Genomic DNA, 15561 nt, shown 5'->3' on the forward strand with positions numbered 1-15561 from the left:
AAAAAATTGAATGTTATTCATTATGTAGTAAGACTCTTGATGCTGCTCAAAGAAATTATGCTACAACTGAAAAGGAATTGTTAGCTGTAGTCTTTGCTTGTGATAAGTTTAGACCCTATATTGTTGATTCAAAAGTTACAATTCATACTGATCATGCTGCAATTAGATACCTTATGACAAAGAAAGATGCTAAGCCAAGGCTTATTAGATGGGTACTTCCTGTTGCAAGAATTTGATTTACATATTATAGATAGGAAAGGTGCTTGATAATCCTGTTGTCGATAATTTGTCTAGATTGGAAAATATTGCTTATGATCCTGTTCCTGTTAATGATAGTTTTCCAAATGAACAATTGGCTGTAATAAAGGTGAGCTCGCGAGAGAGCCCTTGGTATGCAGATTATGCTAACTTTATTGTTTCAAAGTATTTGCCTCCAACCTTTTCAGCTCAGCAAAGAAGGAAATTCTTTTATGACTTGAGGCATTATTTTTGGGATGACCCACACTAATATAAAGAAGGAGTGGATGGTATTATGCGAAGATGTGTTCCTGAATATGAACAACAGGAAATATTGAGTAAATGTCATGGTAGTGTTTATGGAGGACATCACGCTGGAGATAGAACCGCGCAAAAGGTTCTACAATCAGGTTTTTATTGGCCAACACTCTTCAAAGATGCAAGGAAATTTATTTTATCTTGTGATGAATGTCAAAGAGTTGGTAATATCTCTAGACGCAATGAAATGCCTATGAATTATACTCTTGTTATTGAACCATTCGATTGTTGGGGATTCGACTTCATGGGTCCTTTCCCTTCTTCGATGGTAACACTCATATACTTGTCGTCTGTTGATTATGTTACTAAATGGGTAGAAGCTATACCTACAAAAAGTGCTGATGGTGAGACCTCTATAAAAATGCTTGTAGATATTATATTTCCTAGATTTGGAGTACCTAGATATATTATGACTGATGGAGGTTCTCATTTTATTCATGGAGGTTTTAGAAAAACTCTTGCTAAGTATGGTATTAATCATAGAATTGCTTCTGCTTATCACCCTCAAACTAGTGGTCAAGTAGAATTATCAAATAGAGAGATTAAAGCTATCTTAGGAAAGACTGTTAATAAATCTAGGAAGAATTGGGCTAGCAAATTGAAAGAAGCACTATGGGATTATAGAACTGCTTATAAAAATCCTATGGGAATGTCACCTTATAAAATGGTTTATGGAAAAGCTTGTCATTTACCTTTAGAACTAGAGCACAAAGCTTATTGGGCTGTTAGAGAACTAAATAAAGATCCTAAATTAGCCGGTAATAAGAGGATGCTGCAATTAAGTTCTCTAGATGAATGGAGAAGTGAAGCTTATGAAAATGCTAAACTCTTTAAAGAAAAAGTTAAGAAATGGCATGATAGAAGGATTATCAAAAGAGAGTTTGATGTTGGGGATAAAGTCCTATTGTATCGGTCTCGTCTCAGATTCTTTGCAGGGAAATTACTCTCGAAGTGGGAAGGACCATATGTTGTTGAGGAGGTGTATCGTTCAGGAGCAATTAAAATTAGCTCTCTCCAAGGCAATGCCACACAAGTGGTGAATGGACAAAGACTCAAGCATTATATCTCGGGTGATTCTTATAATGTTGATGTTGATATTATTCAAGTGGAAACACCGGAGGCTTTCATCAAAGGACAAATTGACGATCCGCCGAACTCGACTTTGAATAGGTAACGGTACAGGTAATAAAAAGTCCGCGTTTACCTTTCCGAACATTATTTCTGCTGTTTTTAGAAAATATGAAAAATTACGGAATCGAAACGGAGTGGAAAAGACGCGCGAGGGCCCGTCACCACAGGCCGGCGCGGGCCCCACCCTGGCCGCGCCGACCTATGGTGACAGCCCCTCGGCGTCCCGTTTCCACTCGTTTTCGGCCTGGAACCTTCCTTTTGTCGTAAAAATATTTGCTATATAATCCCCCGGACCCCTGGAGGTCCGTAATATCGTTTTCTCGTCGTGTTTTGTTTCGAGCTGTTTTCTGCCAGATTTGTTTTGATCTAGAAGCACCATGGTCTCCAACAACAAGGACAAGGGACCTTTGAAGGAAAATATTCAAGACCCGGAACTGAAGGAAGAAGACGCAAGAGAGGATGAGGAAGAAGTGGAGGAAGCTCCGCAGGAACACCAGCGAGCCACCGTTGCAAGCATTGGCGTGATATCAAATCCATCCAACATCAAGAGGAGTGCGCGAATCGCTACCGGAGGAGCGGTTCCACGTCATTACTTGGCTCCAAGGACATCTTCTCCGAGCAATTATAACCCTTACCGCAATCTAATCTACGATCGTCAAACTGAAAGGACCCCCAAGGTAGTGTTGCCAAGTAATTGGGATATAGATCGTTCTGACATTGCAGGAGAGATGAAATCTGAAGCTGAAGGATGGGGAAACAACTCTAGGAGTTGGAATTCACCACCTGACATGATTATGAGCCGCGTTGAGCACAACTCGGAGATGATTCGCAACCTCACCTATGAGATTGAAGATTTAAAGGAGCTGGTTAAGAAGCTTGTCGAGAAGAATCCATCGCCATCATCACCGAAGGAGTAATTCATCATCGGTATTGGCATCCCCTTGGTTTGTTCCAAGCTTGGGGGAGTGCCGCGGTATCACATCATCATTACCTTTATCTTTTACTATCAAGTAGTGTCATATCATGAGTAGGGAAGTTATCATATGGAATAGTATGCAATGTGGAAGTATCTCTCTTAGTTAGTTATCTATGTATCCGTTGGTGTGAGTTATCGTTATGGAATATTAATGAGAAGTCTTATCATTTACTTTTTGCACACCTTATTTTAGTTTGCAATCTCTATTATATGATTACTCTTGACATGAGTATTGATATCACTTTGGGAGCATCGAGTAAATCTATTTGGTTTTGGCAAACTTAGCATTGGTCAATAGCAACAACATCTTGATGTTTAATTAAAAGAGAGAAATACACTTAGATATATTACTATTATCTCTATGCTTAGTATTCTGAAGTTAAAATTGCTTGTGCTTATGAGAAAGATGCATGATTGTTCTATCATATGTATATTTGTTTTTTTCCCTCAACCTTTATGCTTGCTATCAAACCCTGCTAGCCAAAGACCTGTATCGAGAGGAGATGCTTCTCATACATCCATAACCTTAGACCAAACCTATGCCATTTGTGTCCACCATACCTACCTACTACATAGTATTTTCTGCCATTCCAAGTAAATACTTCATGTGCTACCTTTAAATAATTCAAACTATACTACTCCTTATTTGTGTCAATGTTTTATAGCTCATGAGGAAGTATGTGGTGTTTTATCTTTCAATCTTGTTGGGCGAACTTTCACCAATGGGCTAGCGGCACATCCGCTTATCCAATAATTTTGCAATAAGAGCTGGCAACGGGGTTCCCAGCCCCAATTAATAACTTTCATTAATAATTCTCTTCACATGTTTTGCTCTGATTTATCAGTAAGCAACTTAATTTTGCAATAGACACTCCTCCATGGTATGTGAATGTTGGAAGGCACCCGAGGATTCGGTTAGCCATGGATTGAGAAAGCCAAGGTTGGGGGGAGTGTCATCCTTAATAAAACTAAAATACATGTGTAAACAAAAGAGAAGGGGGATGATCTACCTTGCTGGTAGAGATGTCGTCCCTCATGGGAGCCGCTCTTGAAAGGTTCGTTTGGCAAGGGGGTTAGAGTGCCCGCTACCATTCGTTGACAACAACAAACACCGCTCAAAATCTTACTTTTATGCTCTTTATATGATTTCAAAACTTAAAAAGCTCTAGCACATGATTTAATCCCTGCTTCCCTCTGCGAAGGGCCTGTCTTTTACTTTTATGTTGAGTCAGTAAACCTATTTCTCTCCATCTCAAGCAAGCAATTGAGTTGTTGTGAACCAATCATTTATGCTATGATTCAGTTAATCATGTCTTTTATACTTTCTTGTTTAGTACCAATTTTATCTGAATGAATATGACTTTGAAGTTATCAATGATTATGAGGAGATTGTTATGCTTAAATATGGAAGCCCAGCTATAAATTCTAATATGAAAGCTTTGCTTAGAAGTACAATCCGTTAGTAGTTCTCTGACCAAGAACAAAGTTTGCCATCACCAACTATGATTTCTTATGCACCTTTACTTGTGATTTCTCTTTACCTATTTCAAGATGAGTTATATGAGGAAGTTGTTTACGAGAATGTCTTGTGTGAATGAATATGATGCTTCTTGTCCGTATTTTATTTATCGACTCTTCACTCCATAAACATGTGGTCTTGTTTATCGAGCTCAGTTTCGCTTGAGGACAAGCGAGGTCTAAGCTTGGGGGAGTTGATACGTCCAATTTGCATCACTATTTTGTATCATAATTTGCTGTTATTCATTGATATATTTCATATTGGGATACAATACTTATGTTATTTCATCTATTTTGCATGTTTCATCATCATTGGAGGATCAAGCACCGGAGCCGGATTCTGCTTGGAAAAAGCACCGTCGAACGCAATATTTCGGAAGATCAAGCTGTGGAAGGAAATTTCACGTAAATTCCTATTTTTCCGAGATGACGGAGGGAGCCGGGAAGGGGAAGAAGAGGGGAGCCACTGTGGGCCCAGACCACAGGCCGGCGCGGCCCATGGCCTGGCCGCGCCACCCTGTGGTGTGGGGGCCCCACAGCCCCTTTCGCCTCCTTTTCTTCGTGTACTCCTTCGTCTCATAAACCTAAGCCACAGAGAGGACCTCACGAAGGGTTACAGCCGCCTCTGCGGGGCGGAGAACACCAGAGAGAAAAGAGCTCTCCGGCGGGCGAGGAATCCGCCGGGAAATTCCCTCCCGAAGGGGAAATCGACGCCATCGCCATCGTCATCGAGCGGGACATCATCTCCATCATCATCATCATCATCTCCACCATCTACACCGCCATCACCACCGCTGCACCTCGTCACCGCTGTAACAATTCGGGTTAAATCTTGATTGTATGATAGGGAAACTCTCCCGGCATTATCCTCTACTTGTTATTGATGCTATTGAGTGAAACCATTGAACCAAGGTTTATGTTCAGATTGTTATTCATCATCATATCACCTCTGATTGTATTCCATATGATGTCTCGTGAGTAGTTCGTTTAGTTCTTGAGGACATGGGTGAAGTCTAAATGCTAGTAGTGAATTATGGTTGAGTAATATTCAATGTTATGATATTTAAGTTGTGGTGTTATTCTTCTAGTGGTGTCGTGTGAACGTCGACTACACGACACTTCACCATTTATGGGCCTAGGGGAGTGCATCTTGTATTCGGTTGCTAATTGCGGGGTTGCCGGAGTGACGAAACCTGAGCCCCGTTAGTATATCGATGCAAGAGGGATCGCGGGATCTCGAGTTTAAAGGCTGTGGTTAGATTTATCTTAATTACTTTCTTGTAGTTGCGGATGCTTGCAAGGGGTATAATCACAAGTATGTATTAGTCCTAGGAAGGGAGGTGCATTAGCATAGGTTCACCCACACAACACTTATCAAAACAATGAAGATTATTAAACCACATGAAGCGAAAGTACTAGACTAAAATCCCCGTGTGTCCTCAAGAACGTTTGGTCATTATAAGTAAACAAACCGGCTTGTCCTTTGTGCTAAAAAGGATTGGGCCACTCGCTGCAATTATTTCTCTCGCATTTTACTTACTCGTACTTTATTCATCTGTTACATCAAAACTCCTTGAATACTTGTTTGTGAGCATTTACAGAGAATCCTTCATCGAAACTGCTGCCAACACCTTCTGCTCCTCGTTGGGATCGACATTCATACTTATCGAAGATACTACGATACATCCCCTATACTTGTGGGTCATCAAGACTATTTTCTGGCGCCGTTGCCGGGGAGTGAAGCGCTATTGGTAAGCGGAATTGGTAAGGAAAACCTTTCTTGTTTGTGCTGATTTTATTTCTGCCTGCTGCTATAAATCATTATGGAGAGATATTCTCTTCAATTTCTATTTGGGAAATCTACTACTACTGCAACGGTAGTCGATGAAGCGCCAGGTGAGGAAGTAGTACCATATAAAATACCTATGAAAATTATTGAACGTGTTATGGATACTATGATACATCCCCTATACTTGTGGGTCATCAGCTGTCTCCCATGATGAGGAGGGAGTAGTTCTCCCTCGAGGCTGAGGGCTCTACCGGTAGCTATGTGGTTAATCTCTCTCCCATGTACCTCAATACAATGATCTCATGAGCTGCCTTACATGATTGAGATCCATATGATGAGCTTTGTATCACTATTAATCTATGTGCTACTCTAGTGATGTTATTAAAGTAGTCTATTCCTCCTTCATGATGTAAAGGTGACGGTGTGTGCATCATGTAGTACTTGGCGTAGGTTATGATTGTAATCTCTTGTAGATTATGGAGTTAACTATTACTATGATAGTATTGATGTGATCTATTCCCCCTTTCATAGCTTATTGGTGACGGTGTGTATGCTATGTTAGTACTCGGTCTAAATTGCAACGGTCTATTACACTCTAGAGTGCCCCAACAATTGGTGTTATGTGCAAATTTCTCAATTGCGAAGGGTTCCAAGTCAAAGAGTGGGTTTCCTTCAATGGCTCCTGCTTGGTTGTTCGCGCCAATCAGTGACAATGACAGCTGGTGGTCATGTGGCAAATAATAGAGGTGTAAAAAAAGTGTGGCAAATTGTAAAATGCCTCGTAATACTCGTTGTATGGCCTATGGTATCATAGTCAATATGCCTTCTGAATATTTCTCGCAGAAAATGCTTTCTAAATATGTTGGAAACAAATGAAAACAAGTTGAAGGAGCATTTCTCATGTTTTCATCTTGTGAAAGTGCACCACGTGTACATTACAGGTCACCCTACAAGGAATGCTATTATTGAGTGGTGGGGAGGTGGGGGACTTGGTGGGTTTAGAAATGCACGAATATTTGATAGTCAATTTGAGAAGCAAGGGTATGTGAAAATAGGCTCACACGAAAACAGAGTGGAGGGCCAGAGCCTTTGGGATGAATAGGTAAGAGCATGTTTAACATATCCCTATTTTTCTGCCCCGTAAAACGCGAGTAGAGGGCCCTGTATTCACTTTCCACCAGCCAAAAACTCATTCGAGCTAGCAGACCCCGTATTCCCACCTCGTAAAACAGAATCCTACGGAAAATTAGAGTTCCGAACCAAAATTGCAACCTATCACGAATTAACCCTCCCAAAACCCCCAACCAATTCACCCAAATCAAACTCGGCGGCACAGAGGATCCCAGAATTTGATGGGAGCAACTCACCTCGGCGGGCAGCAGCAGCGACTGGAGCGGGACGACCCTGACGGAGGAGCCCAGGGGCACGGCGGACCCGCGCGTGCCATTCCTCCTTGAGGCAGAGGAAGCCCTCGAGCGCGGGAGCCGGGGCGTCGAGCTTGGCGCCCAGCGCCGGGTCGGCGAGGGTGGGCTTGACGGCCTCGCGCACCACGAAGCGCGCGTCGGGCGGGGACGGCGGCGGCGCCGTAACGGTCTGCGTGGCCACGGGGGACCGCTTGATCCCCACCGTCGGCGCCATGGGGTTCCCTCTACGGTGAGGGGGAGGTGGAGGTTGGGTGGCGGTGGCGGTTGCCGGGAACGGCGGGGCGGAGGAGATCGGGCGGCGGCGGCGGTTGGGTTTCGCTGAAATCCTTCGCGCGCAGTGGAGGGGAGAATGTTGGTTTGACCCTCTATTCCTCTCCCCACCCCGCACAAGTAGGGGGCGAAAGAGCCGCCCCGTAGCCAAAACTGAAAAAAAGTTCGATACGGGAGACTGATTTACGGGGTCTGCTAGACGGCCGGTTAGAGCTCTACCCCGTATATCGACGGTTATTTTACGGGGTTAGGCCTTTTAGGGGGTCTGTTAGACTTGCTCTAAAGAAGATGACTACAATGGCCCAGGGACAAATAGGGGACTTTCTAAGGGAAAATGGTGATCTAGAGACGGCTGATGGTGCTGAGAATGAAGAAGCAATAAGAAATAAGAAATTTGTGGCCAAGTTTGTCTTGTAAAGTTAATGAAAAGAATGTGCAATTACAAGCACCTAAATGCGAGTACCAGGGGAGAAGTGAATGTGGGAACAAATTTACTTAATTTCAAGGGAAAAAAGGGAATTGCTTTTCTCTTTGTTTTTTCATAAAACTAGGAATTTCTTTTTATCTTAGTTCAAAGGTGTTCGAGAAGTCATGATCAACTTTTTGGGAGGGTCGTTCAAATTTTTTGCTCGTATTTTTTTAAAACACAGTAAAACGCAGACGCTCACAAACACGCACGTACACTCTATGAACGCTCGCATGCACACCCTACACCTATGAGAACCTCTGCTCGTCTATTTTTTGGAAAGTTTATATTCACCAATTTGTTTTTCGAAAGATCATAAGAGCAAATAGTTGAAGTCTGTATCTTGAGAAAAATTGATAGCGCATCCTTCCGTCAGTTTTCGAGGCCTAATCTCGGGAGTTTTGTGAAGGCCAATGAATGAGAGTTTGAACTATTTGTCATTTCGTTTTTGTGCCTCTAGACGCCCACATAGAGATGGCTATCGCATCATGCCCATCGGCACAGATGCTGCAACGCGTAGACGTACGGAACTCTTCAAGATCCGGCACATCATGGTCCATGATTGCTTAGCGAATCCAGTCGCCGTCAAGCCGTCGACATCGTTGGAGCAACGACGTACGGTGTGTTGTGTGAACTCGTATGTAGCGCAGAGCAAGTAAATTGAAGGTGCACAGGGGCAAGCATGGAGGTCCGAAAGGAAATGCAACGTGAAACGGGCCATTTCAAGATATTGCCCACCATAAGCTACGATACCCCTTGGCTTCAACTTTTTTTTCGCGGAAAGTGAAGATAATATTACTTCTACGTTCTTACAGGAAGATTCCAAAGTACAAGAAAATTACAAAGAGGCCCTTCTTCTAGATCCCTACTAAGGTGACGAACTGGAACCGTCGGTGGCGCGCCGCTGCCGCTGCTCCGCCTCATGCCTTGGATAGTAGCCATCCCCATGGTAGCTGGGAAGTCACCGGTCGCCGGATCCGCAGATCCTACTCGCGGGAACCCCGTCGTCGTCGCGCTAGAGGTCAACATCGTCTTCAACTTCATCTACAGCTTCCGGATCCTCCGCCACATCTGATTTGGCCAGGGCACAACGAACACGCCATATATGCAGATCGGCGGGCTCGGGAAAGTCGGTCGCCTCACGAAGAAGCTTTGAGGAGCACCGCCGCGAGAGGGGAAGCCGCCCGAGAGCAAAACTCTACCATTTCCAGAGGACGTGTGAAGGTGTGTATCTCGCGGTTCGAGCTGAATTTGATCAATGCTTTTTTATCTACGTTTTTTTTATCGGCGATGGTTGTGATCTTTTGAGGGCTTAACACGATGACTTCGCATCTGTTTACTACAATAAGCTCTACTACTATAAGTTTTGATTAGCTCGAGCGAGAGAGAGAGAGCGAGGATGGCGTTACTGCTTGTAGTCATTCCATAGGTGGTCCAAAGACCAGTTTATAATTTTCCTGTTAAGGATTTTGAATAGTTAATGGATCAGATTCTTCGCAAAGAAAAGACGACATTGCGCAGCGTGAAAGACACATAGCTAGGTAGAAAAGAAAGTAGTCCGTATATACCGTCAGATTGGTAACATTGTAGTAACATGCACGCAGGAGGCGGTAAAAGTTTCCTGGAAAGCAAAACCCAAAAATTCCTCACACGGTCACGGGCGAGCTAGGTGCCTGCGTGCAGAGTGCGTACGCCCACGCCGCAGTTCGTCGTAGCCAGAAGTAGAAACCTGCGAGGCCTTGCTCAGGCCCGATGGCCATCGCTATAGCGCACCCGAATCGTGAAATTTCAGGATGGATAGCAAGCGAATCAGGAGCGAAAGCGACGAGTAGTCGAGTACTCATCACAGGATGCGTGGCGCCTGGCTTTCCCGTCTCCATCGGCCGATACGATACGACGGGACGAGGGTGCTGCGTCGAGCAGGGCCCCGCCACCAGGTGACGCGGGACAGAGATCCTCGTCCTCTACGACCGGTCGTGCAACAGCAAGCAGCAGGCGCTGCGGCGCACGGCAACGTTTCGTGTTTTCTGAGGTTTGAATGCAATCCGGTGCACCGCCACCGGTCAGGCTGTTTACTCTTCTCCTTGTTATTTGACACCCCCTTCTTTCTACGACAAACATCTGAGGTTTGAAACTCACAGTTTTAGTCAGACCTCGAGCATCACGACAAATCCAGGGTCGCCGCCCCGATGTAGCAGCCAGATCGAACTTCGCAGTTACCCAAAGATGAACCAGCTGGGTTGACGAACTCGTTGTCCACAAAGATCTTCAAGTCACCTCCAAAATTCCATGCCAGCTCAAGAACAAGCCTCGTAAGACCATTGCTTGAAAGACGTGTTGAGGCCGCCGCCCCATATTCACCTTCACCGACCACAGAGCCACGTTGCCTGTTCACCACGAACCAGTCACACCGTGACGGCTAAGAAAACTCCACTGCAACACCTCCAACAAGCTAGCGACGTCTCCGTCACCACCGCTCGCCCTCGACGGAGCTTAGGTTTTCAACTTGAGATCTTAGAACCACACACGTCGGTCGGGATCAAGCACTCCACAAAGATGCCAACAAGAAGGAAAACTACCCTCTAAGGCGTCGCCATCTCCTTCACCAACTGAAGTTCGTGCAAAGTTTTCGCCCAGAGGTCATTCAGACCGTGAAGCGAGAGGAGCATCAAGATAGGTAGGCTGGCCCTGCCGCCGACCACCGAGCTCCACTGCAAGCCGTGGAGGTTGCGGCGCCTCCAACCGTGGCCCAACTATAACTATGTTTCCAACACAACCATCAATCCAGGGCCACTGTCCCAGCTCCTCGTCACACATTGCACGCAGCCATGGCACTGGCGGACAAAAGCCAGGGATGCCACCACCTCTTGCTGCACCGACACCCGGCCCAACTATAATTGTGTTTCCTTTTATCGAATGGTTTAGATAAGAATTAACTTAGCGCAAATCCAACACGATGACCCATTTCATCCCTGTGTGTCAATGAGCTTAGGGCACGGCCCAACACCGGGTTTACGTGTGCACGACACGATGCGGAAGTGCACATTGTCCTCCCTTGTCCTACGATTCCGCCGTCACGCCCTAAATGGGTTGGAGGTGAGCAGTCTACGATTTGGGCCGGTACATGGGCCATTTAGTGAAGGTTATTACTGAATTTTCTGCTAGACTGGGGACGACGGTATAGGTTCGACCCCATGAAGTGATGAAGGTCCATCAGTGCATGTTCGATTCCGCCACCCCGTCGCCGCTATCTGGAGTAGCGTGGGTGATTGTCATATTTTTCTCCACCTCTTGCATGTGGCATGGCAGTTCAGATGTCATCTTTTTCTCCACCTGTTGCCTATGGCATAGAAGTTCAGGCTCTATAGAAAACCGAGTGCCCATCACATGCCCTTGTCGTGGCCGCCACTGTCACGTAAGGCCACACCAACGCAAGAGGAGCTCATGCTTGGCGGCTGCACTCCTAGATCCGGCCAGGACAACTTGCCTTCATCGATAGTGTAGTCGGTCGCACACCCACGAGTTGCCCCCCCACAACCCATTTGTCCAAATGCACAACCAAGTTGCGAGGTACAAATTTATCGCAATTTGTCATCGATAATTATCTAGTAACGTATGTGTGACCGTTCTTCCTACTTTTTTTATGCACATATAATGGCAGATAGCTCCGACAAGTTTTGTACAACCATTTCCCAATACATCCCGAGGTTTTGATGGCGCACGACGGTTGTTCTCATCCACGACCACAATGAGAAAATATTGCCAAAAATTTAAGGGCTCAGTAAAGGGACGTGCAACAGCGTTGGATCGTAAAAGAGAATTAAGCCGATCATGTCGAACTCTTTCACGACTACCTCCATCGCAAAAATGAACTATACCCTCCCATCGACATAACCAAATTGCATATGGCTTCGGAGCAGGGGCATGACCCAAGCCTTCCAGAAGAGGTAAGTCTCGGGGCTAAATTCGATCATATGATCAGATTGTCAAAAGAGAGGGTCTGGGCTTTGTAAATGACATGAACATATATGATCGTGGAAGATGTAGCCATGGCGGTGGTGGAAGAGCTAGGCAAGAAGGATCGTTTGCTCAGATAAGAGGCTAGTTAGGGTTTAGATTTGGAGGGGATCACATGTCTATGGTGTAGACGTGTATGGTGGTGTGTGCTGCCATCCTTGGTAGCGTAGAACGCATAGATTGTTGGTTTCACATCACCACCTAGCATTGTAGCCGTTACACTGGGTTCTTCATCATTGCGATTTTTTTACGAACAGTAAAAACCGTGGGTAGGTCCTCTCAGTTGAACCCATCACAAGTTCACAACACGCAGCACAGTGCGATGGTGCGTAGCTAGCAGCAAGCTGAAGCTAGGCACATCGCGTCTGCTCCGTATAAAACGCGCACCAACAGCAACTCCTCTACTCGCTCGCTAGAGCTGCTAGCACTCGCGCGCCATGCCCGAGATGGCACCTCCTTCCCCTGCCACGCTACTCCTCCTCTGCTCCCTCCTCCTCGCTCCGTTGGCCGTCGGCGAGCCCCAGCGCACGTCCTACATTGTCCACATGGACAGGTCCGCCGCGCCGCTGCACCACGCCGGCGACTGCCACGCCTGGTACACCGCCATCCTGGCATCGCTGGCGGCCGCGTCGCCGGACAGCGCGTGGGGTACCCCGCAGCATCTCTACACCTACACCGATGCGCTGCACGGCTTCGCCGCCACGCTCTCCCGCTCAGAGCTCCGCGCGCTCCGCCGCACGCGGGGCTTCGTGTTGGCGCACCTGGACCGCCGCGCCGCCATCGCCCACGACACCACGCGCTCCCAGGAGTTCCTCGGCCTCAGCTCGTCCAGTGGGCTTTGGCCGGCGGCAAATCTCGGCGAGGGCGTCATTATTGGCGTGGTGGACACTGGGGTGTGGCCCGAGAGCGCGAGCTTCGACGACGCCGGCATGCCTCCGGTGCCGTCCCGGTGGCGCGGAGCGTGCGAGCCGGGCCAAGAGTTTCCCGCCACCAAGTGCAACCGCAAGCTGATCGGAGCGCGCTACTTCAACAGGGGCTACGTGGCGAAGCACACCGCCACTAGCATCTCCATGAACTCGACGCGCGACACAGAAGGCCACGGCACGCACACGGCGTCCACCGCGGCTGGCAGCCCCGTGAAGTGTGCGTCCTACTTCGGCTATGGGCGTGGCACGGCGCGTGGAGCTGCCCCACGCGCCCATGTCGCGGCATACAAGGTCGGTTGGCGCATCGAATGGCAGATGTCCGACGTACTGGCCGGCATGGACGCTGCGATCGCGGACGGCGTGGACGTCATCTCCATCTCCGCGGGCTTCGACGACGAGCCGCTGTACGCGGACCCAGTGGCCGTCGCCTCGTTTGCCGCCATGCAGCGCGGCATCATCGTGTCCGCATCGGCGGGGAACCAAGGCATGGACGGCCTCGGTACCTTGCACAACGGCGTGCCGTGGCTGCTTACCGTCGCGGCCGGCACGGTGGACCGGCGGATATTTGCTGGCACCGTGAGCTACGGCGGCGGCAACACGACGCAAGCGACCGCAACGATCGCCGGGATTACATCGTACCCGGCTAATGCTTGGATTTCTGAAACGAAGATGGTGTACGACGACACCTTGTCGGCGTGCAACTCGTCGGATCTTCTCCAGACTCTGGCTCTGCCGACAATAATCGTGTGCCGTGACATGGGCATCGGAGGTATCTTCATGCAGATGAAGACCGTCTCCAAGGCCGGCCTCGCTGCCGCCATCTTCATCACCAACAATGATGGCAAATTTCTGCTGTTTTCCATGCCGGCAATCCTGATCAGCCCGAAGGATGCGCCGGCGCTGCTGAATTACATCGCTTCCAGCTCGCACCCGAGTGCCACCATCACGTTCCAGCAGACGGTCCTCGGGGTACGGCCGGCGCCGGTGGTCGCGGGGTACTCTGCTAGAGGGCCGTCGCGGAGCTACGCCGGCGTGCTCAAGCCCGATCTACTGGCGCCGGGGGACAGCATCCTGGCGTCTTGGTCACCGGTCTCTCCGATGGCGCGCATAGGCCGGACTGATCTGGTCGGCGACTTCATGGTCGATTCCGGGACGTCCATGGCGTGCCCGCACGCGAGCGGCGTGGCGGCATTGCTGCGGGCGGCGCACCCGGATTGGAGCCCCGCCATGATCAAGTCCGCCATGATGACCACGGCGAGCAGGGTCGACAACACCCTCGCGCCGATCACCGATGGCAACGGCAACGGCATCGCGAGCCCGCTCGCTATGGGCTCGGGCCATATCAACCCCAACTCCGCGATGGATCCCGGTCTTGTGTTCGACGCCGGCTCCGCGGACTTCGTCGCTCTCCTCTGCGCCGCCAAGTACACGGAGGCCCAGATCGCGGCGATCACGAGGTCGTCTTCCAACTGCTCCTCCGCCTCTTCCAGCGACCTGAACTACCCGTCCTTCATCGCCACCTTCGACGCCAACGCCACCAACGGGAAGATGCGCTTCAAGAGGACGGTGACCAGCGTCGGGGAGGGCCCGGCGACGTACCGCGCGTCGTGGTCGTCGCCCAGCAACGTCGCCGTGGACGTGACGCCGTGGACGATGGAGTTCGGCGGCGCGGGGCACAAGGGCATGTTCGAGGTTGAGATCAAGCTGAACGCGCCCACCGGCGGCGAGCCGGCCTTTGGTGCTCTTGTTTGGGCCGACGACAGCGGCAGGTACAGGGTCACGACCCCGTTCGTGGTGCTCTGAAGTTCGTGCTAACCAAGCGCGCCCCATGTCAATTTGTTTCGTCTGAAATAATGTTGTTCGTGAACTCTTTATTTCGGCTTGGACTGATAGACGAATTGTTGTCACTAGTTTGGATTGGGACGTTGGGTGATCATCAGAAGCAGTACTAGTTTGTTTCAGTCTTTCAGAGTTTAAGTTTTTCGATCATGTCTAATTCTGTCAGAAAAAGACCTTGCCTCACCTCGCTTTGAACGCCGAGCTCGACGACTAAAATTGCTTCCGGAGCCTTCCCTGCACCGTTTCTCGGCACGAAGCCACGAACACCACCTGAACACCACCTCTGTAGGGCACTTACTATAGTAGAGAAGACTTCTCATAACATTTCACGTAATCTAGAGAAAATAATAGAGATAATTATCCCTAGCAATAAATAATACAAATTAATTTGCTAGAAGACATATCCCACTATGCATAAAATAGCTTTCTCTTATTTTCCAAGAGATGATCTCTTAGCTAAGTTGTGATAGCTATGTTGTCCTAACATAGCCGGTCTCAAGCGCAGGTAAAGGAGGAGGGTTGTGATAGGTTTGGCGAGCCAACGTAAAAAACCCAGCCACTTATGGAGATGAAACCCAAAAGATTTTCGTCGGGACGTAACCCTCTTAACGACGCACCATATCGGAACCCGGGTGTGGTGTCAAATCGGC

The 15561-nt window shown here is 48.2% G+C and overlaps 1 protein-coding gene across 1 annotated transcript; it reads left to right on the forward strand.

The window, feature by feature from the left end:
- Positions 1-12592: 12592 nt before the first annotated feature.
- On the forward strand, positions 12593-14875 carry LOC124689754 (subtilisin-like protease SBT3). The gene is made up of 3 exons (XM_047223232.1): positions 12593-13521; positions 13606-14529; positions 14695-14875. Exons 1-3 carry the CDS (start codon positions 12593-12595, stop codon positions 14873-14875), a joined length of 2034 nt encoding a protein of 677 aa, XP_047079188.1.
- The last annotated feature ends 686 nt before the right edge of the window (positions 14876-15561 follow it).

Source organism: Lolium rigidum, chromosome 2 (assembly GCF_022539505.1).
Source record: "Lolium rigidum isolate FL_2022 chromosome 2, APGP_CSIRO_Lrig_0.1, whole genome shotgun sequence".
NCBI classification, from domain to species: Eukaryota; Viridiplantae; Streptophyta; class Magnoliopsida; order Poales; family Poaceae; genus Lolium; species Lolium rigidum.

Bases quoted from the DNA above. Each gene is read 5' to 3' on its own strand.
- LOC124689754 (XM_047223232.1), top strand. From the start codon at position 12,593: ATGGCACCTCCTTCCCCTGCCACGCTACTCCTCCTCTGCTCCCTCCTC. The intron at 13,522-13,605 runs CGGCATCATCGT...GTGGCTGCTTAC, and splicing joins TCGTTTGCCGCCATGCAGCG to CGTCGCGGCCGGCACGGTGG. The intron at 14,530-14,694 runs GTCGTCTTCCAA...GTCGTCGCCCAG, and splicing joins CAGATCGCGGCGATCACGAG to CAACGTCGCCGTGGACGTGA.